This window comes from Labrus mixtus, chromosome 13 (assembly GCF_963584025.1).
Source record: "Labrus mixtus chromosome 13, fLabMix1.1, whole genome shotgun sequence".
Classification (NCBI taxonomy): Eukaryota; Metazoa; Chordata; class Actinopteri; order Labriformes; family Labridae; genus Labrus; species Labrus mixtus.
This window is the reverse complement of record NC_083624.1, coordinates 15,152,669-15,179,709: the sequence shown is the minus strand read 5'-3', so window position 1 is coordinate 15,179,709 and position 27,041 is coordinate 15,152,669. Positions and strand designations below refer to the sequence as shown.

At 41.4% G+C, this 27,041-nt stretch overlaps 1 protein-coding gene across 1 annotated transcript in view; it reads right to left on the bottom strand.

Moving 5' to 3' along the window:
• Positions 1-27,041, bottom strand: part of spegb (striated muscle enriched protein kinase b) — a 41,057-nt gene that overhangs the window by 4,773 nt on the left and 9,243 nt on the right. The window contains exons 2-37 of the mRNA XM_061053837.1: positions 25,249-25,332; positions 24,982-25,048; positions 23,305-24,827; positions 22,990-23,133; positions 22,071-22,253; positions 21,181-21,347; positions 20,327-20,415; positions 17,901-18,076; positions 16,345-16,605; positions 16,078-16,236; positions 15,615-15,804; positions 15,081-15,310; positions 14,044-14,163; positions 13,673-13,777; positions 13,375-13,581; positions 13,170-13,293; positions 12,626-12,798; positions 12,428-12,540; positions 12,125-12,293; positions 11,899-11,995; positions 11,540-11,740; positions 11,255-11,312; positions 10,035-10,112; positions 9,697-9,869; positions 9,566-9,592; positions 9,295-9,447; positions 8,236-8,278; positions 8,070-8,138; positions 5,201-7,949; positions 4,933-5,082; positions 3,985-4,101; positions 3,435-3,602; positions 3,200-3,322; positions 2,766-2,930; positions 1,716-2,484; positions 64-303 (exon numbers count right to left, since the gene is read on the bottom strand). Coding sequence (XP_060909820.1) covers positions 64-303; positions 1,716-2,484; positions 2,766-2,930; positions 3,200-3,322; positions 3,435-3,602; positions 3,985-4,101; positions 4,933-5,082; positions 5,201-7,949; positions 8,070-8,138; positions 8,236-8,278; positions 9,295-9,447; positions 9,566-9,592; positions 9,697-9,869; positions 10,035-10,112; positions 11,255-11,312; positions 11,540-11,740; positions 11,899-11,995; positions 12,125-12,293; positions 12,428-12,540; positions 12,626-12,798; positions 13,170-13,293; positions 13,375-13,581; positions 13,673-13,777; positions 14,044-14,163; positions 15,081-15,310; positions 15,615-15,804; positions 16,078-16,236; positions 16,345-16,605; positions 17,901-18,076; positions 20,327-20,415; positions 21,181-21,347; positions 22,071-22,253; positions 22,990-23,133; positions 23,305-24,827; positions 24,982-25,048; positions 25,249-25,332 — 9,664 coding nt within the window. The remainder of the gene's footprint in view (positions 1-63; positions 304-1,715; positions 2,485-2,765; positions 2,931-3,199; positions 3,323-3,434; positions 3,603-3,984; positions 4,102-4,932; positions 5,083-5,200; positions 7,950-8,069; positions 8,139-8,235; positions 8,279-9,294; positions 9,448-9,565; positions 9,593-9,696; positions 9,870-10,034; positions 10,113-11,254; positions 11,313-11,539; positions 11,741-11,898; positions 11,996-12,124; positions 12,294-12,427; positions 12,541-12,625; positions 12,799-13,169; positions 13,294-13,374; positions 13,582-13,672; positions 13,778-14,043; positions 14,164-15,080; positions 15,311-15,614; positions 15,805-16,077; positions 16,237-16,344; positions 16,606-17,900; positions 18,077-20,326; positions 20,416-21,180; positions 21,348-22,070; positions 22,254-22,989; positions 23,134-23,304; positions 24,828-24,981; positions 25,049-25,248; positions 25,333-27,041) is intronic.

Here is a 27,041-nt window from a genome sequence, read left to right as displayed (position 1 = left end):
CTGCTCATGCAGCATAAATGGGATTATTTCACATCTGACAAACAAACAGCTGTTTGTCTTCACCTGTCTATGAGGCTGAAGAGCAGCTCCTTCCCGCTGCAGTACTCGGAGATGAGCACCAGGTAGCGCGGAGTGACATAAGCTTCATGCAGAGCCATGATCCTGTCGTGATGAAGTGACTTCAGGATGTCGTATTCCTGCAGCACCTCCTGCTTGCTGTCTGCCTCGTATGGAACAATCTTAGCCATGAAGAGGTTTCCAGTGGCGTTTTCCCGGCACTCTCGGATCACACCAAAACGACCCCTGTGTCATAAATAGAAGTCAGTAGTTGCTTATTCTAAATACTGTAAGTCCATTCGGGAAAAAGGGGCAGTGAGAGGACTATGATTTTCATGCTTAGAAACACATTCCTGCCACTGTTGGTGCGAGTCAGCTTGTGTTCAAACAGTTTGATGATTCATAGCAAGAAGTGCCTGGCCCAGTGTAACACACGTTCTATAAGATGACACTACATCAATGTCTCACCTATGAGATGTGTAATTATTTGCCTTTTTTGATTAATAGAGCCGATGTCATGTGCCCTACAAAAATCCTTTACAGTCTCTGCATCCAGGTACTATTTCCATAATCAATTCAATACAATTTATTTTCATTCAAACCCATCAGATGCTTTGTGTGTTTATTTCATGAGTTCTGGGAGTTTTTCCTGCATTTTACACCCCAGTACATACAGCTGCATATCCTAAAAGCGACACCAGATGGCAGTTATTTTTTATTTGTGGTCAATTAGAATTCAAATTAAAGTCGTTTGCGCTTAAAAATGTTATGTGAGTTTAAATCTTTGCCCTAAAGAAATATTTATTTTTAGGGTTGTGGATCTGAAGGTTTAAACATGTATTTAAAAAAACTCGGCTGGCCTTTGGAACATGATTCAAGATTCATAGTGACAGAAAATTACCTTTGGTTAGAGGCTCAAATGACATCAATCAATCAATCAATCAATAATTATTTGAAGAGCGCAAATTCATATCAAGTGTTATCTTGAGACGCTTTACAAAAGATAGGATGCAGGAAGGAGTTCTCCTTTTATTCCCCACCTTCCTGTTGTCCACACTTACTTGTCGCGGGGTCGGAGCAGGCCATAGAAACATGTATTGGCTTAAAATATTCCACTTTTCTTAAAAGGAGGGTTGGTGGTGTTGACCTGAGCGATATGCCTTAAAGCTTTGTGTTTGCTACTCGATTTCTTATGTTATTTATTTATTTAACTATTTATATTTCATTTATGCCATGTCAATCCTGAGCCTCTCATGTCCAAAATGAGTTTTTACTTCCTCTTCTCTCTGCCTTTTGAACATTTAAAAATGTATAGCCTATATAAAGAAAAACACTGGCATGACTTTAACTTAAAGTAACTTGGCAAGGTGGAGGGGTTTTTTTTGCACCCAGTTTTTCTGAAGGGAAACTCTAATTTTTGTTTTGTTTTTTGCTGCTAATTGCTGAAATATTTTTACAGGCTAGATGCTAACTGTAACAGAGTAGAAAAGGAGCACGTGGATCTTCATTTAGTAACTCTACTTTGATGAGAGGAGTTAGTTTGTATTTGTCAGATGATATTTGAGTATGTTTCCACTGATCTGGTTCTTGATGTATAATTTAGTCAAGCTCCATCTGTTCCCTCTCCGAGGGGTTACTGTAGGGGTCGTGGTCATTACCTTGCTTTTTCATCCATGAAGGTGTAAGGTTTCTGTGGAACTCCCTGGCGCAGAGATCCCTCTCCAGGCTTGCCCAGCGGCGTCCTGCGTCCCGAAGGTGTTGCCCGCCCTGATGGTGTGACACGTCCTGATGGGGTACCACGGCTGTCCCCTCCCTGCACCACTGGCGTCAAGCTCTGCACCACCACAACGGGTGGAGAGATGGTCACAGGAGTGACTGAAGGGGTGGTTGTTGGAGTGGAAGTAGATTGAGAAGACGGAGTAACACGAGTGGTCGCAGAAGGTTTGTACATGGGAACAGATGAGATAGGTTTCCCGATGACAGGCACAGGGGAAGGAGGTTTGTTGGTTATGGCGGGGTTTGCAGATACAGGACTCCGAGGTTTGGGTGGGACAACAGGAGGAGGGGCCAGTTTGTTTTGTGGTTTGCTGACACTGATGCTGAGGGTGGTCTTGGCTTTAGCTGGCGGGGCTGTGGTGGTCTGAGCAGGAGTTTGTTCGGGTGTAGGTGTACTAACAGGCGGAGAAACTGCAGGTCGGATCACATCAACCTGCATAGTGGGTTTGATGGTTACTGGAGAAGGAGGCTTAACCACGGTTGGAGCAGGAGCTGCTGGAGAGGGAGTGGTTGGTGTTGGTGCTGTAGCAGGTTTACTGGGAGCTGGTTTAATAGGAGGCACTTTCATGGATGACATCATCACCACAGGGGGAGGGGAAGTACTAGCAGGGACTGTCTTGACCACCACGGTAGCGCTGGATTTAGCAGGTTCTAAAAAAAAGACGAGCAGAGGACAGATACACATCAAAGATTTGATGAAACATTTAAAATGGGCACTACATGCCACGCAATGACCTAAAACATGGCAGTCTCTTCAAGACATCTCTGACCTATAATAAGATGAGTCAAACGAACACTACCCTAAAGAAACACTATATCTTTTTTAAAGCCAAACATTGATAGGTAAATTGAATACAACTAAATTCATATTTGAAAGCGTTATCTTAAAGAAACACAAAGTTATCTGAGATAACTTTTTAAACAAAACTTACCTGAAGCCTCCAGGCTTACTACCTCTGAGAGGTTGCTGTACGGACCCTGGCCAGCCTTGTTCACACATGCCACCCTGAACCTGAACGAGCCCCCTGCTGGCAAGTCAATCACATTGAAATAACAGTCGGCCACCCCTGTAGCGACGATCAACCAGGAAGTCTCACCTGGGAAACAAAATGCAGATATTTTGATTTCAAAATAGAAATCAGTACAGCGCGAAAAAACTTGGCTGTTTGCGTTCACACATATATCTCTTCCTGGAAATATCAAGAGCTGTTTTGGGAGTTTTCTACAAGTGTGAAAGCCCAGTTTGACACACTCCATTAAACTTGGATGTTTTTGACCCTGTTATAACTTTCAGTACAAAACACAAATCTTAAATCTGACATTATCCATCTTAAAAAGGAATGACACCAGTGTGAGTAAAACTGACCCTCTGTTTTCCTCTCCAGAGAGTATGTGCAGGGGGCCAGAGTGTCTGAGGGCCTCCACAATACCAAGGCTGTGTTGTTGTATTTTTGAGGTATTTCAGGGGTCCCGGGACGATTGGGCAGACCTGTGAAAACAAATGCATCCAAAGTAAAAGCATATTGTGTATATTTGAGCTCTTTCCTTGCTCACAAGTTTAGCCCTGTTCACACGTGGGTGATAGTAGTAGTATTTCTTACGAGCTAGAGATATTGTGCAGGAGCTGGATATAGCAGCCAGAGGGTTGGTAGCAACACATTCATAGACCCCTGCATCTTTCTTGGTGGTCTGCATGATCATCAGCAGCTGCCGGCCATCAGGGCAGGCGATCAAATTCATCCTGGCATCAATCTGCAGCGGCTTCTTATCTGAGGAAAGAATATACATATATATGGTGATCTGTTAAAATGTAATAAATGAAATAAAAGAGTTTGGATATGATAAAAAAACAACTTAAGAACTAATCATACCCTGATCTGAGGGCAGTCAGACACATAATTGCAGGTTTAATCTGTTTCTTAATTAACAAGGAATCTCAGTTGTTTACCTTACCTCCTGTGCTGCTTCTGTTGTCATGGTACCACACTGAATGTTAGTGTGCAGCAAGATGCAACGTAAGACATTATTATTATGTCTCTGCACTCATGCACCCAGGAGTAATTAAGTAAATTACTATTTTTTATCCTGTGAAGCTACACTGATCATCCACCTGTGAGAAACGTTTATTCGTTTTACAATAGAGATCCTCACCTTTCATCCAGGTGATGTTCGGGTGGGGGCTTCCTGCCGGCAAACAGCTGAGTGTAACTGGATCCCCCTCCAGCAGGACGTGATCTCTCAGCTTAATGTGGAATACAGGTGGGAAATCTGGGAGTGAAAGACATCACAACCCTTCGATTACATCCACACTTTAACTCTCCTGCTTCATGATGTTCATAATGATCTGATGTTGCTGCTCTATGTATGAAAGGATGCTCTATAAAAAAACGTGCATTGCCTATCTTCTCTTTTCTCTAATAGGTGGAATTAAAAAGAATGAATTACATCATAGTGCCCTCTGTACAACTTCTGGCCTATGTTCAGGTTTTTATTTTCTACTTCTGCTTTTTTGACATAGCAATGAAAAGATATATTTGTACCAAGGCATCACATGGAAACTCATGAGGTAAACAGTTGCCATGGATTTACTGATATCAGTGTGCATCTATGTGTGATGGGATGGTAGACCTCATAGTATACAAATTTAAAAAAGGTAACTTAAAGAAAGAGTTTGACATTTTGGGAAATTTCCTCTTCCCTTTATATCTTGATCATTGATTCGGAAAATGAATACCTCTGTTTTTCCTTCAGCATGTTAGCTAAGATTGGCATTATTTAAAAGAAACAAAATCAGCTACTTATCTGATCCTGTTTGACCTGCACTATAAAAATGTAGACGTGCTTATTTCAAGAGGGAGGTGGTCAAGACTATTTCTTGGAGCAGTTATTCTCAAAACATTCTCAAATCAACAACAATTTTTTCTTCACTAAGATAATCAGCCGCCAGTTCTAGTCTTATATTCAAGACACGAGACCTTTATCTCATTCTCAGGGATAAGCAGCAAACCAAAATGTCTTTATTGCTTTATGCTGTGATCACATGACTCTGAGACAGAATGCAATCAAAAGCTTTGCATATGAACACTCCTGATGACCTACCAGAGGCTAATTTGGAGTACTGGCGTGAACGCAGGGCACTATTTTCTCTTGAGATTGCCGTTGGTATATCAGGCTGTGATACAGTCTTGTCTCGTCTCCCTCTGGTCAGCCCCCAGCGATCCCAGCGGGACCGACGCTCAGCCTCCACACCTTACAAAAAAAAGACAATCAAACCATCAACCATCATACAAATAGGAATGTACCATATGTAGTCAACTGTAGGGTTATGACTGACATAAAAGTAGTTAGTACAGTAATCGCTTCATACCCTTTGATGTGTCCGACTTTAGGCTGGACATTGAGTCTAAGGACTCTGAGGAGGCCCCGTTACTGGTTTGAGCTGCTAGCTGGTTCTGAGGAACACTGGGGGCTTTTGGAGCACGGCTCTCTGATGTGGCTCGGCGAAGCATGGAGAGAATAGGTGTCCTCTTGGTTTCCTTATCCTCTGAGGCTCGTCTCTCCTCTGAGAAGCTGCGAATTCTCGTGGAGATACCCGCCACTGTCGATTCAATCTTTTTGCGCATTGCCAAAACTGGTGATTGATTAGGTTTCTTTAGAGCCTTTTCATCTTGCTCTGCTAATGAATCACCTCCACCGTCCATGCGCAACATCTCTACTTCCTTTTTGTCCTGTGAGCCTCTTCTGCCCAGAGTCCAAGAGAGCCTACTCCTTGAAGAAACTGAATCATCTTCTTTGGTCACTTCCTCCTTGCGCTCAGTCGATGGAGTTCTCTTCAGCCGCAAAGAGAGTCTCCTCATAAAGCCTTGGTCCTTTTGAGCTTCACGAAGGTCCTGCACTGACTTCGACTTCTCCTCAAGTCTCCTTGATGCTAATTCCAACGGTGCACCGATCGGCCCGGGTCTGTATATCTCTTCCCCTGACTCGGTGGAGTCTGATGAAGTCGCTTGTGATTTCTCCTCATTCTTCGACCGTGACAGGAATTTTAGACTTCTTGAGAGGGAAGACTCTCGTTTTTTAAAGCGGGCCTCAAAGACCTCCTCAGAGGTAATGTCCTCAAAGTCCACTCCTGCTGAGAGCTCTTGTTGGGATGAGGAATGTGGGATCATTTTTGGTGGGCTCGGTTCTTTTGTGATCAGTTCTGGTGAGGCCACCCTCGAGTATACAGCAGGGTGCTCAGTGGTTGAGATGATGGTTGGCTTTGGTCGACCAGGCAAAGATGAAGGAATACCAGCTGGTGGAGATGTTTGTAAATGTCTTTCATTTGATACTGATGATGCAGAGGTGTCCTGCACAACAGCGGGTGCCGATGGTGCTAAAGTTTGTTCATTTGGAGGCTGAAGTGATGGCACCATGATAGTCTGCATAATACTGGCATAGGCTGAGGTCCTTCCATCTGGGAGAACAACTTTAGCAGGAGGCGAGGGTGTTACATAAGTAGTCAGAACATTTGTAGGGGGATGAGAAGATTCTTGTGTTGGGCTCACCATAACTGAGCTTGTGCTTATGACCATATCAGAAGACTGTGGAGTCATATTTACTTCTTCTTCCTCTTCTACCTTTTCTTCAGAGACGTCTACATTTTCCTTAGCATTTGATTCAGCAGTGCTGATTTTTCTGTCATCTTCTTGCTCTTTCATAAACTCTTCTTTTCCTTCCTCTTCATCCTCCATTTTTTCTTCTAGTGTAGAGCTTTCGGCCACAAGAGTAGGAGTAGGAATTCTCTGGCCTGCATACTCTGATTCAAGCATTGGTTCTTCTGATATGCTCATGTCCTTCTCTGAGAAGCCACTTGTGCTTGATCTTTCATCAAAATTACTATCAGTAGTCAGCCCATCCATCTTTTCATTAATACTTTCATCAGGCTTGATCTCTTTCTCAATGAATGATTCCTCACTTTCTGTTTTGGTTGGACTTTCCTGCAATACAGACTCTGGTGTTGGTGCTTTCGGTGAAGGATCCCTGGGTGTTGTTGGGCGGGAGTCAAACCTGGATTGCTCAGTGAGTGATGACATAGATATAGCTTCCTTGAGCCTTCTCTCTTCTAACTTTTCCAAGGGAATCTCCAAGGGAGCTCCAGATCGGCGGTGTAGAGCTATCGGTTCTGAATCTCCTTGACTGAAAGAAGCAGTTTTGCGCAAAATTTTAGGTTTGGGAACCTCATCCCTTGCAGAATCGCTGGATGCAGCTCTAATTAGCGGAGGTGGGCCGAGACGAGCAGTACGAGAGTAACGATCTGAGGAGATCGCTCGTTTTTCATCACCCATTCCTAAGGTTTCCAGCAGAGGTCCTCTCAGTCCACTCATCTTGTTGTCCACAGAGCCACCTCGCAGCAGACGCTGTCTCATCAGCTCCAGTTTAAGAGCGTAGTCCTCTTGACTCATCTTTGCAGTTCCTGGGCTGGTGCTCCTCCTCGGTAGTTCCATAGAGACAGCTTTCTTCAGAACTCTCCTGCCTTCCTCTTGGTTTCCTTCTGCAGCACCTTCCTCAGGTGTTATCCGGAGCAGCAGAGCACTGTCAGCGGAGCCCCCACGTCTCAGCTCTCCTCTTCGTCGCCCTCCCTCTGGTTTGTCGGACTCCATGCTTGAACCCCTTCGCAGAGGTTTCCTCGAAAGCTCGGACTTTTGTGGCAGTTCAGCAGGTGCGTCCTCATCTGAGGAGCCTCTGTCATTGTCTGGTGATGACCTTTTCCGCATGCGGCCTTTACCCGTTAAATCGACCCCTTCTTTATCCTTTTGACTGGGGTCACACTCCATTGCCTCCTGGGCTTGAGCAGGAGACCCAGACCATTTACCACCGCTATCTTGCTTTCCTGTTTCCTGCTCATTCGTCTGGATGTCGTTCAGGGACATCCTGGATCCAGAGAACTCCATGTTGAGTGGCATTGGAATAAACGGCAGTTCATCAAGGTCTTCATCTGAATCTGAGGATGACGATGGCAAAGGTGACCCTTCTTTAAGGTTCCTGGGAACTGCGATGGAGATATGACTGGACGAATCGTTCAGCAACTCAGGTATAGACCTCATGACCATTTTTGATTTGTAGCTGATTAGGGAACGCTGCAGAAGAAACACATGATCCAGTCAAAAAACTAAAAAGCTGTAACCACTCAAACTTTTTAAAGGCCTTTGGGGTGTGATATAACGGACAACCAGAATAAGAAGTCAAATTTAGCTCACCTGCCATTTTCTGCGAGATACAAACTTCTTCAGGGCCTCTGTACTTATGGCCTTCCCCTTGTGAAGTATCTGTACAACAAAAGACATAAAATGCATGACATTAAATTAAGAATGGGACGTTGAGAGTACTGTAAAATAAAACTATCACAGTTATAAGTGGTCTCACCTTGAACCATGGGTGCCGAAGACATTCCTGCGTATCGGGTCTCCTAAAAAAAAAATATTGCATTTTATATTTTTATAAGTTTGTATGTATGTGTGTTTCTAACGACTGTATCTTAATCAAGTTATTCCCAAAATGGGGGTCGGGACCCCAGGGGGGTCGCAAGACACTGTTAGGGGGGTCATATAAACATTTAAAAATGGAAAATTGTAGATTTTTCCCATTATTGTGAAAATACATACATGATAGTCGTTTCTTACAATAAATTTAAAAAATAATATGATGGTGTTTGGGCTATTGTGTGGTGTTCTAATGCCAGTGGTAGGAAAGGCCTAATAGTGTGCTTGGCTGTATGCAACGTTAAATGTTTAAACCACCTCCAGGCACAATGGGGGTCCCAAGTCTCTAGCACTGGGGGTCACAGGCTAAAAAGTTTGGTATCCCCTGGCTTAATCAACTGTACCATCTAAACGATCTGAAATGGAAAGCACTACTAGTGAAAGGCAGCAGAAGAGTTGAAGACATGGACCAGAATAATGAAACGGAAACAAGAAATGTAAAAAAAAACAAAAAAAACATTAACGAGTGTCTTTGTCCTAATGAAGAAAAATACCTGATGCTGTTACAAATTGGAGAGGAATATGTTGAGAAACCTTTAATATGTGAATGAAACCTTAACCAGGGTTGCTGAAACACTTTTTAATCCTCCATGTTGACCTACAAAACCTGCACTGTTTAAAAGACTTCATTCTTATTGCATCAGTTCTGGCTAAAAAGATGTCCTTTTTATTGAGCGTATTTTTATCTGATTTCCTGAATTGCTTGTTGCAGATCTAGATTGTACAATTTATATATTTTTTTTATTTTTTTTTTATGTTTTTTTCCATAAGGCAAAGTGAGGTGAGTTTATTTATACAGCGCATTTCAGCAACAAGGAGATTCAAAGTGCTTCACAAAAGACATCAAAAGTAATATGACAAAGGGCAGACCTGCAGTTTTCTGGGAGTTTGTTCCATAAAACAGATCCTGAGAAAAAATAAGATATTCAGCGTTGTTACTCACAGCCTGTCTGCTACGAGCAGTTTTATGATGAACCCTTTGGCCTCTCTGCAAAGATCAGCAAACATGTTTTCCTCGAAGGCCACATTGTAATTCCTGATGTTCATTACGGAGCTGCGGTCATTCTCTCCAGCAAATGGAGAAACTCCTGTCAGACTGATAACAGAAATAAATACTTTCATTTAGAGACATGTGTAAAAAAAACAAAAAAAACAGACATGGATACTCAGTCTCCCAAAATACACTAAAAACGACAGAAAACAACTGCACTCACCACAGATATGCAATAACTCCAACGGACCTGGAAAAAATAAAATAAAGAGAATCAGAAAAAATGGTGCTTGAGTCATACGAAGTAAATACATGAATTATAAAGAGTTGTGTTTGAAATTCAAGACGTTTTACCAGATGTCTGTTGCTTTTGACACAGGGGTCTGATTGACAATTTCTGGCGCAACAAATTCCGGTGTGCCGTATTTACAGTATTGAGCCTCATCAGGTGTGAACTCCACTGCATTTCCAAAGTCACAGATTCTGATCTGATCGCCATGAGGGTCTGCCATGAGGAGGTTATCAGGCTGAGGAGGGAATAAGAACATAAAGATGAATCTATTGTGTCCAATGATCCGAATGAATAAAATAACAGCAACAGTGAATCTTTGTTTCCTGTGTTTGGATACAATTTATTTATATTCAACAGAAGATGATAAAAACTGATGGGAGGGAGGATCTATGGTATCGACCTTAATGTCCAGGTGTATGATGTTGAGGTGATGAAGGTAGTCCACTCCCTCGAGCAGCTGTCTTATACATGAACGCACCTGGAGGTCCCAAAACACAAATATTTCAGTGCAGCTTATTCTCATAGAAATAAAATATATACATTTGATCTTTACATTGAAAATGATTAAATCAAGGGTAACCAATTCATTTCAGAAACATTTTTCTGATCTATTTCCTGAAATTATCTTCAATGAAATTCTTTGCCCATATGTACATTAACCTGGCTTTCACACTTGCAGAAAACTCCTGAAAATCTCCTGATATTTCCAGGAGGACCTGATGTAAGAAGGCAGCAAGATATTATCCTGAGCATTCACCTCGAGCCAGTAGGAGAAGGTGGTGAGTGACGTTTATATCCTGTGAGTGTCAGTCAAACTGGATTTTTGTCAACTTTACACAGACAGTTAAAACTAAATGAAGCACAATGACATTAGGTTTCATCTCTCAAATTTTTGCATGACAAACCTAACCTATAATGGAAAGATTCATGGGATATAAGCTTAACATGAGCAAATTCTGAGCAGAGAAAGAGGTAACAGAGATGAGACTGAACATTGTCAACAATCAAATTGGCTGAATTAATTTCCCCAGCTGACATTCTAACATAAGGGAGGAAATGCAGTGCTGACCTGTTTTAAGGGCACTAAAGAGAACATTACTCCGCTACGATCTCTGCACACGTGATTTAACGGCTGTATTATGTTTTCTGTTCATCAGTAAGTTGTTCTCTGCAATTTTGTTCATATTGTGACTTCGTCGAACTACACATAGCATTGATATAAAGACAAATATTCTCAATATAGTGTCGTAAAGCGGAGTCTGTTGCTTTGTTCGCTACTTCTGCATCATTTTTTTTACATTACATCTCACCTCAGGAGACCCCCCCGCCCCTCCTCCTGTCTGACAGGGATAGTCTCCAGCTGTGAGGAGCATATGTGAACAGCCAGGTACTAAGAATATCCGGAGCAGTCCACTTGAAATTATCTAGATATTTTCAGGAGTGCAAATGTGAAAACAGCTATTCATGTGTTTAGGGGCTGTTGTACAAAGAGGGAGGCCTGGGATGTTTCTCAGTTGGTTACTTTTAAAAATCCAGCTTACTCCTGCTGGTTCCTCTAAAGTTGCCCACCCAAGCTTTAACTGGAAGATTTGCAGTGTAGTCACAAAACACAGGACTTACATCAGACTCCATTATGGAAGATTTCCTTGTAAATCTGTCAAGCAGCTCCTCGTGGCATCTTTAGAAGTTAATTAAGGCTGTCCTCTCTGGGAACTTAGACTCATTGCACAGTAATTGCTTCTTGCTTGAAAACATGTACAGTATGCACATAACAACAAAAAGTGCAAATAACTGAAAACATCTAACTGTTTTTCTGCACATGATAACATTTCACCTTCTTTCCTAGCCTCATTGTGTACTCTGCATCAGACTTCTCTCTCTGTTTTTACTGCGTAACAAGGATACAGTTCAGTGATGATGATGGCTGCGTTCTTTTTCTCGAAGGCATCATGAAAATAAAGCACTCTCTCGTGATCCAGCTTGGAGAGTAGATTCATTTCTCGGAGTGCAGACACCTTCTTCTTGGCCCGCGTGGAGATGAATTTAGCGGCATACTCCATTTTGCCTTTCTTCTGGGTCACACGTTTCACGTAGGAAAATGCACCTCTGAACACAAAAACAAACAAAGGACCAAAACTTTATGTTATTCTGAGCTCATTAATACTGACAGGTGGAATATTTAAAAATCAGTTCACAGTAGAAAGACAGAGGCTGTAAGAAACAAAGTAATACAGCCTTACTCTGAAGATTTAAAAATGGTTTACCTTCCAATTTCCTTGTGGATGTCATAATAGTCAGTCAGTCTACGCATTTTCCTGAGAATGGTCTCCTCATCCTCTGCTGGATCTTCTTTAGTTTTGGCTACATGTGCAAGTTAAAAATGGATAAAGAGAAATGCCTGACTCACCAAAGGTACAAGAAAGATGTTGGCTTTATTATATGTTACTTCCTCCACTGTTTTTGATGGCTCTGATAAGAGTGATTTCTTACCTTCATGAATGGTGAGTTCAGCTTTGCAGGACACAGATCCTGCCAAGTTCCTGGCAGTGCAGGTGTAAACCCCCGAGTCTTCCGGACGAGCGTTGAGGACCACCAGGGAACATTCATTATCGTCGTACACAAATGTGAAGTGACATCCCTCTGACAGCAGGGTATCATTCTGAAAGTGTCAGCAAAGGTTCTCAAATTATATTACAAAAAAAGATCTGTTTGAGTACATTCTCGTCTTAATTTCAAATATTTAGCTAACTGGGATTATGTAGTGTATGGTGGTAGTTATTTATTAAATCAAACCTTGAACCAGAGGATGTCAGGAATGGGTTTGCCCTCCACAACCACAGCGAAGCGAGGGGTCTCCCCGGCACTAACGTCCAAGTCCTCCATGATAGTTTCAAATGTTGGTGGAGCTGTGGACACATTTTTAAAGGAACAGAACAATGTCACATTGGCTCTTGACAGATAACTGGATAAATAAATAAATCTACTGTGTACCTGCCATCTCCACGTTGAAGGTACAGCTGTCATTGCCGTACTTGTTGGAGGCCAGGAACGCCATCTCTCCGATGTCAGAACTCTTCACTTTGAGCAGCTTCAGCGTGTGCTGGTCGTCATCTGGCATGGTCATCTCATACAGGCCGGGCTTGCTGGACAGGACTGCTCCCCTCCTGAAGAAAAATGTTTGTACTTGTGAAGCAGCCTAAACATATTAAAGTTAAGAGAAAAGCCGACTATGACTGTGCATGTTTGGCTGTTGCTTGAGGTTAAGTCAGGACACTAACATAGACTTCACTGGTTGGGAATCTTTGATAATCCTTTAGACTTAAACAGCTGCCTGTTTGAGCTGTCATACTTATTTATGTCTGCCTGTCATGCACCCTGATTATCCTGTAATACAATGGGCCAACAAAAGTGGCAACTTCAACCTCAATAATATGTTCTAACCAAAGGATGTTACAGTGAAAAGTGTTATAAGCCAATGACTCAACCTCTTGGAATATTTGCAGTTATTGACACTTGATGGAAAAGACACAAATACCTCTTCCAGATGGCAGCAGCGTTGACATGATTGAGCGTGACAGTGATGGTGACTGACTGGTTTTCAATCACATAGACGATTTCTGGCTTATCAATAATCACTGGAGCCTCTTGAAGATAGGAGCCTAGAAGAAACAGATCATTTTACTAAACTGGTAGCAGACACTTATAGATGAATGGGTGCTCTAAAAGAGCAAAGAATGTACCTCTGTCCAGGAGCTGCACCGGGTCTGTGGCAGGTGAGGGCTTGCTGAAGGCTTTGGAGGTGATTGTCAGGACCCTGAAAGCGTAGCGCACGTTTTTGGAGAGGGTGGTGATGGTGTAGGTCGTCTCCTTCAGGCCAGAAGCTATGATGGTCCACTGGATGGAGCCTAATGCCTGTTGTTGGATGGCATACATCAGGGAGCTGGGATCTGAAAGCAAATTGTTGATGTTGATGCTACTTTCCTCTGTTCTCAAAAATATGTAGTGCATAAAACCATCCTTAATATCCCTCTTGCGTACCAATGGAAGGGTCCAGCCTCCTTGGTTTCTTCCAGCTTATAATGATGGTTTTGCCAGTAATAGATTCAATCACTGGTGTCCCATCTGGAGGGTCAGGGAGGATATCTGAAATGAATCACAATATAATTAGAGGTCCTTCCTTTCTCTGAGCTGTAAAGGCTGTGTCACAGAAAGATTTGAATTACTAGAATTCAGGGGGACAAAACAGTCACAGAGGTATTACATTTTAAATGATTCTAAGACAGATATTACACTATTTCTACAACAACGGGTGCTTGTTGACAGATATCTGCTTGAAGACTCTGCTCCAGTTAAAATTAAGTTTCCTCTCAACAGCTGAGAATAATATTCTACTTTTGTTAATTCTTCACCTGTGACATAGAGATGAGCGTAGCAGGTGGCCTTGCCAACTTTGTTAGAGATGACACTCTTGTAGACTCCACCGTGGGCGTGGCACACTGAGCGGATGACCAGGCTGTGGACGTCACGGACTGCATGGGAGAGAGCAGAGATTAAAGTGTTTTTGATATAGACAGTTAGCGTCTTTGAGTCTGAATTTAGAGGGATACAATTAAACAAGATCCCTGCAGTTAGAATAAATCAGGACTAAAAAAAAACATTGACTTGTGTCTGAAAGCAACCTCTAGGGCAGTAATCATCAACCCGCGGCCCATGGGCCACATCAGCCCCTCCCCCCCAAAGCTTCCCATCCGGCCCCCAGAATATAAACTATCTCGGGTGATTAAACAATAAACATAAAAATAATATACCAAGGCTGAAATACTCGCATGAGGTAACACCAACTCCTTCACAGCGGGCTTGACAGCTGTCAGGATTATGAACCATCATATTTTAAAGTCCGGCCAACACACTGTCTGTGTAGAAAGAAGAAAGCTAGCCCTTGTATAAATGTTGATGACCCCTGCTCTAGGGGCTTCGCAAGTATCAACTGCCCTTTCAAATTATAAGTGTGGTATTGGCACATCGTTTCAATTCTTCTTATAGAAGAGAATTGGATGGTGAGTGAGGTGAACAACAGATTAAAGCAGATGCATAAACTACCTGGCTTTAATTAAACACGTTTGGTAACAGTCTTATGGGTTGTTTGAGAGGGCACTAACATACTTGTAATAAAGACAGACAGTGTGCAGCGGCTTATTTCAGAAGAGGAATGAGTTAGTGAACATTATACTTTACTTGTTGCTACAACAGAGTCTGTTGTAGTTATATAATATAATAAAGTTTCCTCTTTTTGCAATTCATAAATGCTTCTTAATCATCTTTTTTTCTATAATATTAATTCTACTTAAACTTCAATAAAACTGCTGTATAATTGCTCTGTAATGTCATCAGTGCTTTGACAGGGCCTGTAAATTGGGTGAATATTAATCCACTTTGAAACACTCACACTGCGTCATCTTCCTGTCCTCTGTGCTCTCAATCCTCTTGCCGTTGTGGAACCAGACAATGGTGGGATACGGCAAACCAGCCACTTTGCATTTGAGCACGGCTTCCTTCCCCTCGATGACGTCCAGGTCATAAAGGGGTTTGATGAAGTCAGGCATAGTGAAACGTTCCACCTCGTTCTCTGGGACCTCCGGCTCCTCTGGGATTGAGGGCATCTTCTCCAGTTTTGCCCTGAATGGGAAGGGAAGAAAGGGGAGAGAGGGAAATCACATTTTATAGGCCATAAAAACACAAGCCCTTTGTCCAAGAAAATAATTTAAAAACCATGCTCCTGGGATGGTGGTAGCCTACTGGTTAAAGCGAGGAAATGAGGCTTAAGACCTCGAGTGGAGGGGGCCCGGATTGGAATCCAACCTGTCGCTCCTTTCCTCCATGTCGTTCCCTACTCTCTCTCTCTCTCCCCTGTTTCTGACTCTATCCACTGTTCTATCCCAAAATTAAAGGTATGAAAATAAAAAATAAAACACACTCTTACATCTGTGAGGAGATGGCTGGCCGATGTTCTTGTATGTAGAGTTCAGCCGAGCTCTCTGCATCCCCGTGCCCGTTGCGGGCTGTGACGGTGTAAAATCCTTCATCATCATTGGTCACATGAGAAATGATGAGAGAGTGGCGGCCGCCTTCCTGAAGAATACGAACATCTTCACTTTCTGCGAGTGGATGATCTGAAGACAAAAGAGGAACCTGTGTTTATACACCACATTTTATGAAGGCATGTAGAGGAGTAATGAATGATTGATGATTTTTTTTTTTAAATGAAAAAAAGACAAAACATTTCCCCCCTGTAGTTCCCCAGAGGGATTCTCCAGTCTAACCTTAGAAACATTGAGTTAAAGGGTCTGTGTCAAGAACATTTTATAACTACTGAAAGAATTTCCAACTTGTGAACAGGCTGTTTTCACACGTTGTAGGTCCTACTGACAGTGGTACAAACTTACCAAAGTGACTCCAGATGACTTTGGGAGCTGGCGTCCCGCTGACTTTGCAGTCAAATCGAGCGTTACGTCCCTCAATCACTTCTAAAACATCCAGTTTCCGAGTGAATAGCGGCTCAAGTGAAGGGAGGACTTTGAGTTTGCCGCATGAAGTCACTTCCTCTGGATTGTAATGATTTGAATTCAGAAGAAGAAACAGAGACGATGGGATGATTAAGACACTTTCAATTCTAAATGGAGCACCTTGTGATGTTTACTCTTTAGATGTACCTTTAGCGGTGCTAAGCTTGCACATGTATGTCCCGCTGTCATCCTCGTGGACCGAGTTGAGCAGCAGACGGCACTTTCTGCCGTCAAAGTGCATCTTACAGTTGAGCAATGCCGGCTGGATCAGTTTCCCGTCCGCCAGCCAGTCCACGTCAGTGTCCTTCGGGCCGATGACATGACACTCAAACAGAACGGTCTCTCCGGCCTTGGCTGTGATGTCCCTGACCGGGCGGACCACAGCCAGACCCGGCTCAAATGGTTGAGCTGGGTTTAAATAGAGGACACAAGAGTGCTGTTAGATTACACCTGGAGGCTGCTGTTGTGAACTAGTGTGTGTTCAAAATAATGGGCCTCATTCACCAACCATACTTAAATCCTACTTACAAACTTTTAAGAAGATTCTGGGATTCACCGATGTTTTCTTCTGTGTGATTTGTTCTTAGCTAAGAACAGAAGTTACGAACACTCAAGAGCGCTCTTACACACATTTGAGTGCTGACCGGCTCAGATGGAATGACTAGTTATTGCATTTAAATCTCCAGTTGTGTTATATTATAGGGTTCATATTACAATATTTTTTTCGTAATATATAAAATATTTTAAAAAATATTTGTGTGATCATTAAATTCCCAGTGGTCTTTTAAAATGAATAAACTCAACATGTCACTTCACTTCACATACATTCATTATATTTATTGCATCCAATGTTTTTATTTTATTCCTGTGTAACAATTCCTCACACTGCTGAATAAAACAGCTTGTTTGCTGCTGACCTCCTGCAGTAGTACCTCCACTTCACAACAATAAAGTTCCTCTGTGTGACGCTGGGGCCATCTTCAATGCTCTCCACAAACTTATTTTAGGCTAATTGGGAACGATATGCACACGCTTTCAACTTATGAACACAGAACAAAAGGAGATAAGAACACAGCTGCGAACAAATCAGTCGTTTAAGAACACGTTGGGGAATCTGACGGAGAGTCTTATTAGAAATCTTCTTAAGAACAACTAAATAAAAATCTTACATCAATTATGAAGAAGATATTGGTGAATGAGGCCCATTGTTCTTATTCACTTGTAGTAATGCTATACATGCTTAAGATATTTCATAAGATACCTATCACTAGGAATTTACCTTTAGTGTAGAACACCTGTAGTGTGTAGAACACAATGTAAACATTTTTAAAAGCAAACTCAAGAACTACCTTTTTAGTAGAGCTTTTAACTGAATCTCATTTCATCTAGTTTTATTACATTTTGAACCTCCTGTGTTTCCTCATTTAGAATAAGTGATAGCGTTTCCTCAGTACCTGTTCTTATCTAGTTATTTTTACCTTAGTTTTTGGATTGTGGGATAGGGGTGGGGGAGGGAGTCATGTTGTTGCTGTTTGATTTATGTTGATGTAAAGCACTTTGGGATACACTTGTTGTATGAAAAGTGCTATACAAATCAAGTTTGATTGATTGATTGATTGAAATGGTTAGCCAAACTAAATTATTCACAAACTCATCCATACAAAGAAAAGTCAAACATGTCAAGTAATGTAAAAGAGGCATACCTTTCACTTCCAGCTTTCCTTCACACTGCTTTGTCCCGTACTCGTTAATGACCTTACATGTGTAAATCCCAGAGTCTGATTTCACGGCTGACTTGATGGTCATCTCAAAAGTGCCTTCTTCCGCCTCCCGGACGATGTGACGTGGGCCTGATTTCACCGTAACTCTGTCCCGCAGCCTGCAAAAGAAGAGGATCGTTGCTATGACTCAAAACAAACTGATGAATCACTTGTTCACCACTCAAGAGTTTATTTTTCATATGATATTTATGCAATAAAGGATGACCAGGCACACTCTATTTCAGCTGCAGGCTCTCTTCTGGCTGGTAGGAAGGGGATGGGGGTGTGATACATTATCCACGGCTGCCAATATTATGTTTAGCACTTTCTTTTCTTCTATTGTCTCTCGAGAGCCATGACTAAGTCCAATGACTGAACCTGCCAGAGTGATTCAGCCTATTCTGGTTTCCTATATTCAAGAATAAGGCATGACAATATTCTGTATGGCTCTAAACGACAACAAATCCCTAAAAGACCAACGCCTACAATGTGTTAGTCAATCTCTCATGACAGTCCATCTCTCCTGCTGAGGCTGACATTTAAATTGTAAGCAGCTTGAAATGTGTCTTGAACGTCAGAGTGCCAAACGGTAAATAATGTTTCCCGACCATGTGAGAACTTTTATAAAGATTTCCAATTAAACACTAAATATAGAATAAATGTGAATAAATGAAAGGCACTCTGACACAGTATACAGATCCTTAATTAACAGGGCTATGTCTACTCCTTTGACTCATCTGAGTCTTTGTTAGGACATAATTATTGACCGCCTTTCTTCACAATGAACTTTGTTTGTAATCAGGACAGTAATTTATTTATTTGCTTCTTGACTTCTGTCCCAGGTTCCTGAAGAGCACCTGATGCCTCTACATTTTTTGACCCAGTGCAGCACTAGCTTCTACCTTTTTTCATAAAGAAATGTTTGCTTGTCACTTAACCCCTTGTAATAAATGGTGTTCTTTATGAGTGATGTAACTGACATTAGTAATGCAACAACCATAGGTTACTTTCATTACTATGCTGTTAATGTAAGTTAGTGCTGATACTCAAACCTCGATCTTCTTATAAATAAACGTTGGTTATAATTCACTCAGCAGACACTTTTATCCAAAGCGACATACATCAGAGATTAATTACTAATCCATTCATACATCGCCAGTGAAGCAGCAGGAACAATGTGGGGTTAAGTGTCTTGCCCAAGGACACATCGGACATGTTGCTCAGCTGGGGATAGAACCCTCGACCTTCCGGTTGAGAGGCGATGACTTTACCAACTGAGCTACAGCCGCCGCACAAGTTGTTAAGACATAAACCCCCCTGTATGACCCCCCTACACATACTTGGCTAAAACAACTGAATCTTGTTGAATTTTTCTTCGCAAGTTCCATTTTTAGGTCAAACCATATGAAGCACATTTATTACTGCTCATTATTGCTTTTGAAATATTCATGATGTAGTAAAACATTGCTATTGCAATGGCAAATACTATAGCATAGCATAGCCGTTTAGCTTCACTGCACGTCTCAGCAGGTGCGAAGAAGATGCAGAGATGAAATGTTTATACAGGTTAAAAGATGTTTTTTTCTTTTAGATATTGATCACACCATTGAAGTGGAGGTGTTCCTATTGAAATGATCAATCTTTAAAAATCACTTGTTAGTAGTTTCATTTTGAAAAGAGCTCAATAGTTAACCAGAACAGCTTGGCACTATAGTGTTCAGATACCATTATTCAAACAGAAGTTAATAGTGCACTTTACTAGGAGCTATTTTCAGCTGTAGATGAATCCACATTTGGTGCACTTGTGAGTGTTTACAGCTGCAGGGTGGTGTTTGTAGGGTTGACTCAACAGAAGGAGCTGGGCACATAAGAGAAAGATGTAAGTTTGGTCTTTTTGGGGATTCGCTAACAATAAGAAAAATGTGGAATATAGCTGAGTATATTATTGGAAGCTGGCTCATGGAAAATATGAGGAGACTCTTCTAACACTCAAGGACCTGTCCATTGTGATGAAGAGCAAACAGTTCTGGCTCATTTTTGTATGGCCTCAGCACTGCAGATTGTTATCTAAGAGCTCATTAGTTTAGCCAGACATTTGTGTTTCTGGGCACTGAGCAGCTCCGTGGTAAACAGAAGACGCTTGTTTTTCATCCCCTTTCCTTATTAAGACTCTTTCTGTCAGCCAGGAGATTGTTAGGCAGTAAACATTAAGCTTCTGCCTCCTTTAACAGATGAAATCAAGTGGCATGCTCGGAGACAAACTGTGCAGTCAAGCAAGCTCTGCTCATGGTTTGTGATGCAGACAAAGTCTATTCCATCTCCCGTGCATGCAGAGCCTTGAAACACTCTAAAGCAGGGAAGAGACTTACCAATACAGCATGGGTTTGGGCTGTCCACTTACACGGACAGACATGGTGACTTCTTGTCCTTCAATTACGGCTTGATCACTCATTGTTACCTGTTTGAAATGTAATGCATGTTAGAAGCTGAAAGACGCATTTCAACTGCAGCATTTTTTTAATCAATGTGTCGATGGGGAGATGATAGAGTGAGTAACATGATCAAACAGGAAAACGAATATGGATAAATCAGTTCTGTACTAGGGGTGGGAATCTCAGTGTAACTCAAGATAAAATACCATACTACACGTTAGGACACAATACAATATGATGCGATACTATATGTTCCCTACCATAATAATATCATGACACAGCGATTATGTGATTTGATCTACTGCAAGATAATCACATGACACATCATAATATCGGTTTCACTGAAGAATACAAAATGCCCCTAATCGCTTCATTCTTAACCTCTTTATATCCCACATCTAGCTATTGTGTCCCGCTGTCAGCTTCTTTGACCAGTTAAGTTCCATTCATGTTACCGTCATTCATACTATGACGGTCATACTTCGTACTAAACCACCCCCCACCCTTGAGGAGTTATGACATATTGATGTGATGAGGCATATAGGCAGGGACGTTCGTTTAGATCGCCATTTTGTTTAAATGAAAACACTGACATTTGGCGCCAGTGTATCGATAATTGAGTCAGGGCGACGTTATATTGCCATATTGATATTTTGTCCCACCCCTATTCTGTACATGAGAAATGTTGTTCCTATACAAGAACTAGCAAGTGTCAATGCAAAACCTAGAGTACATTCCATGTGAAAAAAAAGTACCTAATTAGGCCTCTCTATGTCTATGTACTGTCTCACCAGGAATGAAGGGGGTCTTCTGAATCGTGTATCAATATTTCGAATAGGCTCTGGTCCTCCAAAATCCATGCCCTCCTCCAGGGGACTGAGATACTCCTCATCAGATGTGATAGGGCTGCTGATATCCACAGGCACACCCAGGTTTCCCCTCGCCTCATGTACAGACTCTGTAAAAGCAGCAGGGTGATATGTTGTTTTGTGTTGTAGGTTCATGTAATTCTGCTTACAAGTGAGTCCTATAAACACCTTTCATTTTCTCTCTGCCCACTTTGTTCTTTTTTTTGTTACAGTAAGCACAGCTGTGACGACAAAGGAGTTCAAGGAGGTTATTATTCAAGAAAAAAACCCAACAAAGCCCACTTAAAATATAATTAGAATCTGAGATGTCAAATGTGATATCCAAACAATAGTGGATTCACAGTGGGTGGAGCCAGTGAGCCTCACTGGGCAATTTATAGGTTCAGTTTCGCCTCTGAGTTGCTATGGTAACTATAAGTGAGGTTGTTCAGCTAGAATATATGGCAGAGACATTTTGCTCAAAGAGATAATGACAAGGGAGAAGGAGAGAAATCAGCAGAAACACAATGCCAGAGTGGAAAGAGGCCACAGGATGTTTTTGTCTGAGAAGAAGATGTAAGGTGCATTAGACCGTTTTTTGAAAATGTTGGCCATCCTTTATTCAATCAGTCAATAAATAAAGAATGGCCCACAGAACACAATACATGTTCTGATCCACCTTAATTCATGTGAATGTAAACAACGCTTCCTTTGCATAATAACGCTGATTTAAGAATGTAAGATTAGATACCAGACCTATTGTAAATCCCCACATGGCAGTACTGTAGTGATAAATAGTTTAATCTTATATCCCATCAAAAAGTCGAACTTACCTGGTTTAATCATAAGGGTGGCACTGCTGGACGCTCTGCCCACCTGATTGAAAGCAGTTACACAGTATTTTCCCCCATCGGTTAGTCTGGCTGATTTGATGAGCAGACTATGCCGCTCACCCTCCACTTTGACGGTGTAATTAGCATTCCCTGTGATTTCATTGTTGTCTTTCATCCAGGTAACTTTATGTAGAAAACAGAAAAAAAAAGTACATTGGTTCATTTGCATATATGCATTATCACCTTCTATCAGTCCTCCCCATTTCTTTTCCATTATAAGTGCTAATGTTAATATAAGAATGATCTGTCTATTATCATACTTTGCTGTTACCGCTATTACTAAAACATACTATTACCATTATTACTGGCATTGTAGCTATAACTTCCTTTTATTCATTGTTGTTGTTGCTCTGTTTTTCTCTCCCATCTACAGCATCTCCCTCTATCCCTCTTTCCAACCCAACACAGTCGCTGCAGATAGCTGTTCAACATATGTAAGTCTGAGTAGAAGGAAACACTTGCCCTTCAGCCACTCCACAAATGGAGGTCAGTGCTCTCAAAGAAGGACTGAAGACATGCACAAAATAATTCAGCGGATACATTTTTCAAGAGAGGAACCAAAGAAAATACTGGCGCACACAAATCACTCAAGGCAAATCTAAAAAGGTCTGATTCTGTTCAAGGTTTCTGCCTTTTTTAAAGGTAGTTTTTCCTAGCCACTGTTTCTTTGCTAAAGGTCTGTAAGTAATACAACTAAGAGTAAGGTCTAGACCAGCTCTTTTTGTAAAGTGTCCTAAGATTGTTCTGAATTTGTGCTACATATATGATTGATTGATTGATTGATTGATTGATTGATTGATTGATTGATTGATTGATTGATTTAGGTATTTGCTGGAAAAATACAAATTTCAATGTGTACCTTCAGGAATGGGGGTTCCATCAATGATACATTTTAGCAGCACATCTGCTCCAGCAGATGCTACAGTATCCTGCAGGGGAAACTCAAATACAGGGGCCTCCATTGGGTCTTCTCCAGCAGACACATAAGAATCATCTGAAGAATCTGCACAAATAACATAAGACAATTATAAAGTCATTTTGTGTCTTTTATCCAATTAGAGGAATAACCCTTTTAATAAGGACGCCATAATTTATTGGCTGAACATGCTAAATTACCAGAATGAAACTTCAAACTATTAAAGAGAGCAAAATCAGAAAGCAATACAAATCTAACCTAACTCTGGAGACATGGGTCGAGGGCGGCGCTTCTTGGCTTTGGGTTTCAGCTGTAGTCCCTCTGGGGTGCTGGAGGTAATCTGCTGAGGCTCTCTTGTCTTCACAGTAACATCCTCTTCCATCTTTTCATCTTCGACAATAATTGCTGGGATCCTAATTTTCAAGGCTGGTTTAAATGGCTCCACTTCCATTTTCTCCTCTGTTGGACTGAGCGGTGACATCCTTGGGGGTTTTGGAGGAGGTTGAGAAGGAAAATCTTGCACCATGATACCTCTTTTTTGAACCAGTGGACTTTCAGGTCTGTTCTCAATTTTTCGTAATACTACTTCTATTGGCGTCTTTCTCCCTGAAGGCTGGTCCTTTTGTGATGTTTGCGCAAGAGATTCTGGGATGTGCTGGGATTCCTGCATTCGAGATACCCTTTGTACAAGCGGACTTGGGGGCCTTCGCTCAACCTTACGTAATGTCATCTCAGCAACATTTCTACTCGGGGACCCTTCCCTTTGTTGATAATATAAAGCAGGTGATGATGATCTCTGAATGATCTCTGTAACTGGACTGACTCTACTTAATTCTCTCACTGATCGTTGTCCTGGTAAGTCGGATAACTGCATGGACTCTGGGGTGCCTGCAACCTCTCCAAATCTACTGACTGTTACACTTGTTGAATGGGTACTTGGTGTCCTTTGGGCCGTTGGTTGTTGCTGCTGCATTGGTTGCTGACTTTGTTCCTTTTCTCTCTGTTCCTTTGCCCACTGGGCACGTTCCCTTTCTTGGAGCTTTTGGAGGACTTGTGGAGGAATAGGTTCAATTTTCCTCAGAGGCTGTCGCTGCTTGCTCTTCAGAGTCAGCTGCTCTGTTGAAAACGACTTCTTCAAATGAGGTTTACCCACAAGTTTCTTGATGCGCTGGAGTTCCTCAGTGAACTTGTTCTCAATATCCTGAACTTTTTGGGAGTAGCGAGGTTTCTCTTCCAGCGAAGCAGCTCTCTGTCTAAACATAGATCTACGCTCAGCAGCATCTTCTTTCAAAGCCTCCCTTAGATCCTCCCTTGAACTTTCTCTAGAGATGCCCAACCGGCTTCCTCCATCATCTGAATCTACAGATCCAGCACGGTTGAACCCAGCCCAGGATCTTCCTGAGATGGATCCTTCTGGAATATCAAGACTGCGTCTCCGCTCTTCTAGGCCGCGGACCTTCTCAAAAACCTTTGAGCTTGCCCTGGTTAGCTTTGGAGATGGTCTCGGAGTAAGTTCTTTCCGGGAATACTCGCTCACTGGAGTCTGTGGCCGGGAGTCCTGGGTGCTACTTTGTGTTACAGACTTTGGCTGCTTAACCTTATCCTCAAACTCTCCAGGCACTGTGTCTTGGTATTCAGTTGGCGACACAATTTTCTTCCGCAAGCTAAGAGGTGTAGTTGAACGACTTGGCATTGGAGACGTGGAGGTTCGTTTGATGAGTCTCGGGGACGGGGGTGGGAGGACTTCTGAGGGAGATTCTCTTAAATAATTTTCTGACTGGCTCCTGAAATAGAGGATTAACAGTAAAATCTGTTGGAATCAGTATGTGGTAACTAATTCACAATCTGCTGAGAATCTGTTAACAGGAATGCAGTTAGAACATTGAAGTATTTTATTCATTATTAATAGGAATTTTTGCATGTTCATTTTCTTGCCTGGTTGTGTTCAAGTGATCTTCATGTCCATGCGTTCTACTATCATCTTCTGGACATTTGTCCTTCACTGCATCACATGTAAAAAGGAGATATGACATATGGGTTAGTAATGAGGTACTCATGTTAATTACTCAACCAATGCTGCTTTCTTTGAAACACAATTTCCCATTTACATCATGAAGTTAAGTTAAGATAAAAAAAAGGAATCACAAATTGTTTGAATATTCGAAAATCGATAGCTGTCAGCTGGAATGAAATGTTAGCTACCTGTATGCACATCCTGGTCCTCAACATCCCCAACCTCTTCTTTGGTCTCAAATTGGTCACCTTCATCCTCTGTTGTTTCAGAATCTGAAAAACAGATGATAAAAGTCACATATTATCATCTTTTTAATCAAGTTAAAATAAGTCTCAAGAGCTCCCCAAAACATGTCTGTGAAGTTTCTTGTTCTAAATTCACTCTGATCCTGTATTTGATCATGCCTATAAACCCCTCTATTTCAGCCCTGCTCAGAACAGGCTGTTTCTGTGTCTGTAAATGAGCTCTGTCTGACCACGCCCCTCTCTGGAAGGGCTTGGATGGCTCAGGCTTTCTTGCTCCATGCCCAATTGTTTAAGGTTCGAAGGCAGCCTCAGATGGCAGAGTAAACACCTAGCTGTGGGAGTGCCAACCTCCTGGTTTGTAACAAAAGCAAAGTTTGAGAGAAAATTGGTAGAGTTTGTGCAAGGTCATTTTATTCTTGGAATAAGAACCAATGACGATATGAAGTATTGTTCAAAATGTTTTTTTCATTTTTTTGGATAATGCTGTTGTCATGGTGGTAGCAGCAGCATTGGAGTGATGGTCCTGTATTATTCTAAAAACCTTAAGGCTTAGTTTTCCATTACAGTCAACTCTTTAATGGTGAATGACGACTGCAAATTTACAAATTGTGGAAAGTTATATTAAAAGGTGCATACTTCAGTTGTGCAGCTAGGGAGAGTAACCTTACCTTATACAGAAATATACTGTATCATAATAAGTATTTCAAAAACTGCATATCAAAGATTAACACCACCTTCGTAAACTTCAAGGTAGTTTTCTGACATATTGGACCATTTCTCTTTCTGATTCTCACGGTCCATTTACTTGAAAAGATGTCACCCACAGGGACTAATTAGTAGAGCTAAACTAAGTGTCATAAAATTGCTGCAGCTGTATTGTTGCTGAGTCTATAGCATTCATAATTATCTCATAAACATCTACAGAGTGATAAAAAGAAGGGATATATATATAAAACCATGGAGCAAACAAACAGTTGCGCTTGTATTTTAGTTAGAAAAGCCAATTTCTTTCCATTTTATCCCTTTGAAAATAAAAGTGTGTTCCAGTTTAAACCACCTGAAAGATGACTGTTTTCCCTAGACTGAGATCAAACTCAGTCATTGGTAGAACTCAAAATAGAAAGCACTATTGAGTCACTGCCATCCCAGCAGCTCTCATGAGGCGTTCACTTCACAGTAGGTGTTATTGCTTATAATAAACAGAAGCTATCCGTTGTTCTGTTGCAGTTAAAGAACACAATAGGACAATGTTTGTTATATCGAATACAGTAGACGAATACTGGAAACACTTGCATAAGTCATTGGAAAGGTTCATTGTACCAAATGTTACACAATAAACTTGTTTAATGGACCTTATTTTAAGAAACAAAAAAAAAATGCAGTGAACTCAGCTGAACCTCAAATTGGTTCAAATGTTGAGAGTGTGTATAGAGTTCATAATATTACTCAAAGCTTTTCAAATCTCCATTGAAATCAAGTTTAATTTTACATTACATTTTTCAGCAAATGTCCACATTGTCGATTGGATTTTTTAAATGCAGATGTCCTACATATGGCCAAGAGTCTGCATTATGAATATGTTTTACATAAAACTGACTAAATGAACAACAATTTCTCCAGAGCATTCATTAGTATCAGCAGATATTCTTTTCCAAATTTCACATACTGAAGCAGTTTTCAGATAATGACAAAAATGAATCACACAGCAATCATAAAAGTTGTGAAATAATGAAAAA